Raw genomic sequence first — 3529 nt, 5'->3', positions numbered from 1 at the left:
CAGACCTTCTATGAGAGCGGAATAATGAAATTGTTGGAAAGATGGCAAGAGGTCATCAACAAAAACGGAGAATATATTATTGATTAAAATTCATCCTTTGTATGAAAAAAACTTGTTTCATTTTAGCCTTCAAAAAGCGAACGAATATATGGATCCACCCAATATTTAGACCGGATGCAATCGTTTGACACACTTAGAACCTGATCAATTCCGTCCTTATTGAGATCTAATAATCTCGATCCCTGGCAACTCGCCAGTTCGCGTAATATAGCAGCGGCAGTGTCACTGCACATAGCTTAGCGCCGAGACACTATCAGTGTCTCTAGATAATTGATAGTGTTTCTGCAGATTTCATATAGCTGAAAGTTGGTTACACACTAAATCCCTTATTAAAAATACAAAAATATTATTTATTACTGTACTTTTCCTGTGTTTTACTCGCAGGTTCTCCATCTATGTTTCTGCAATAAATATATATGATTTAACATTACAAGATAAACTACAATATATTAATATATATATATAGAAAAAATTAAATATAAAGTATTTCAATGTAGCATACTCATTTGTTTCTACTTCGATTTCGATTTTCATGTGTTTCTCCAGATGCTTTTGTTGTGTTTCTGTAGATTTCATATTGCTAAAAATATCGGGTGTGTGAATATGACTCCGCCCTTTCCAATAGGTTCGCTAGTGTCACTGCTTACGCGTGTATATTAAAATGTCAATACTTGTATTCAATAGTACTTTGTGTCAGCTGTCAAACACAGTGTGTGACATACGGTTGAAGCGTAAACAACAAGTATTTTTATCGCATTGAGAATGTCGGGTTTTATTCCAAATAAACATCATTTGCGGGAAGTTTTATTGCACTATTTTATTGCAGCGGAAACTTATCATTTGTTTGTGGATATTTATGGTGAGCATGCTCCATCAAATACAACTTGCAAAGAATGGTTTCGACGATTTAAAAACGATGATTTTGACATTGAAGACAGGCATGCTCACCATAAATATCCACAAACAAATGATAAGTTTCCGCTGCAATAAAATAGTGCAATAAAACTTCCCGCAAATGATGTTTATTTGGAATAAAACCCGACATTCTCAATGCGATAAAAATACTTGTTGTTTACGCTTCAACCGTATGTCACACACTGTGTTTGACAGCTGACACATGGAAAACCACCCAAAAAATTTGAAGACGCTGAATTGGAAGAATCATTGGCCGAAGATTGTTGTCAAACACAATCAGAATTGGCAGCAACATTAAATGTCGATCGATCAACTGTTGCAAAACGTTTGCGAGCAATAGGAATGGTTCAAAAAGCTAGTAACTGGGTTCCACATAAATTAAAAGACAGAGACATCGAACGTCGAAAAACCATTTGTGAAATGCTGCTTCAAAGACAAGAAAGAAAAGGTTTTTTGCATCGAATAATTACTGGAGATGAAAAATGGATATATTATGAGAATCCAAAACGCAAAAAAGCCTGGGTGAAGTCAGGTGAAGCCGGCCCATTACAGCCAAAGAAAAATATTCATTGTACCAAGGTTATGTTCTGTATTTGGTGGGATCAGAAAGGTGTTGTGCTCTCATTTTATTTATTTTGTACCATTTTCCTTCGAAATATAAATGGCACAACCGGCAATTCTGGTACGCATATTCTGGACCTTTTGGTTCTAAATCCAGCCTTCCACATGCTCGTACCCATTGCAACCATCTACAAATTAGATATTTTATCAATAAAAATGTACATAGAATTGAAAGTTGATTTATATAAAAAGTGATAAAAACAACGTACCTTTCATGTTGCTTTGAAAATCGGAAAAAATAACGCTCTTCTAAATTAAATTTTTTTGTGCACGCTGGTATTGCACACCATACGTTTTTTCCATTAATCATTTTATGTTGATCTTTTTTTTTCACAATTTTTTGGAGTTGTCATAGCACCTGAAACAGAGTTAAGATCAAAGTGCTCTTCCAAGAGAAGAGCTAACCTATATAATTATATAAGTTAATTATTCTCTCAAAAAGAAAACTTTCTTGCTCGGTTTTCGTTATTTTCGTTCACTTTTTCACTTTACTTTTTCACGAGACTGATCTCTTGAGGTTTCTCACACAACACTCAAATGGACGATGTACGTTATATTCCCCTCTAAATTTCTGCTCTCAGCTTTTTAAATGGAACATTGAAACAGTCATTTAAATAGAAAAAGAGCAATAAAGAAGGAGGAAATGAGACGGGGCAACTTACATATTTCACGCATGCGCACTCCATTTTAGCCAACATAAAATCGGGAGAGTTGAACTACTGTATATATTGTGGCTCATGGCTTAAAATTTTTTCCCTTTCTGTTTCTCTATTGACTAAAAAAAAAAAAGATTTTTAAGCTTCACTTAAAGTTAAACGTTGGTGCAATCGGGCTTAAGTTTCCTTTTTTTGTTTTGATAATGAGTTTGATTCATTATCGCTAATAAAATATGTTCGACTATGTGATAGCTTAAAACATATCTAAATAAATTTTTTTTTGTCATATTTATGGGTTAATTCTAAACACAATCGCAAGACTCGTAATTTATTTTCGTAAAACTTGTAAGAATGATTAGTATTCTAATTTTATGCGTTATCTAATTGTATCGTAAGACGATGATTTAATATTTTCTCGTAAATCATAGATATTAAATAATCTTCTTACGATACATATGCATATACATAGCTAGCAAAAAGTTGTCTGTAAAGATATTGTATACAAATATAAGCACTTATAAGTTCTTACAAGTTTTACGAGAACATGTTACGAGTTTTACGATTCTGCTTAGAATTTATTAATTTTAAAATCTTATCTTTTTCTATAATATTAACACACTTGTTTGATTTTAATTATTAAAATAATTTTAGTTTACAATTATTTTATTGTGATACAATTTAATATCAAATGTATTTTTTTATTTTAGTAAATTAAGATTTTTATAGATAACATATGTACAAGATTTATTGATAATAAGCAAGACTGAGTAAATAATAGTCTTTGAAAAATTAGTTTATAAAAGAATGAGTAATATATTATTGTTGTACCGGCATTTCACGGCATGGGGTTCGCGAATCCACAAAGGGAGATGACAATAAACAGCTTTTATATTTTTATTTAGTAAAAATATATTTAGTTTTTTTTTACACTTAACACCAGTAGTTATTTTATTACAATTTCACTTAGCACTATTCGCGTCGCGGTAGGTATTGTTACAATTTCGATTAGACGACGTGCAAAGTAACGCGACAAGTTTCTTTTAAATTTCGCATTCGCAATCGCGGTTATATACGTAAATAATCAAACAAATACACGGCGAAAGAAGAGTCAGTAGATTACAAAGAGAAAAACAAAACATTTAATTAATTAAATTATTATGCGACGATACATGCGCACGGAACGGCATATATAAATGTGTAAATGTATAAACATGTGTAAAAATATAACAAGTTTCGGCTACAAGATTGAGCCCTCTTCAGATATAAAACGCAAAAGA

The 3529-nt window shown here is 32.0% G+C and overlaps 1 protein-coding gene across 1 annotated transcript; it reads right to left on the bottom strand.

The window, feature by feature from the left end:
* Window positions 1–406: 406 nt before the first annotated feature.
* LOC108746708 (52 kDa repressor of the inhibitor of the protein kinase-like) lies at window positions 407–1906 on the bottom strand. The gene is made up of 4 exons (XM_018483643.1): window positions 1806–1906; window positions 1560–1724; window positions 563–655; window positions 407–461 (listed from the first exon to the last, which is right to left on the bottom strand). The coding sequence occupies exons 1-4, from the start codon at window positions 1904–1906 to the stop codon at window positions 407–409; spliced, it is 414 nt and encodes a 137-aa protein (XP_018339145.1).
* Window positions 1907–3529: the final 1623 nt, after the last annotated feature.

Source organism: Trachymyrmex septentrionalis, unplaced genomic scaffold, assembly GCF_001594115.1.
Source record: "Trachymyrmex septentrionalis isolate Tsep2-gDNA-1 unplaced genomic scaffold, Tsep1.0 scaffold189, whole genome shotgun sequence".
NCBI classification, from domain to species: Eukaryota; Metazoa; Arthropoda; class Insecta; order Hymenoptera; family Formicidae; genus Trachymyrmex; species Trachymyrmex septentrionalis.
Note: the sequence above shows the minus strand (reverse complement) of the source record. Positions and strands in the feature narration are given on the sequence as shown.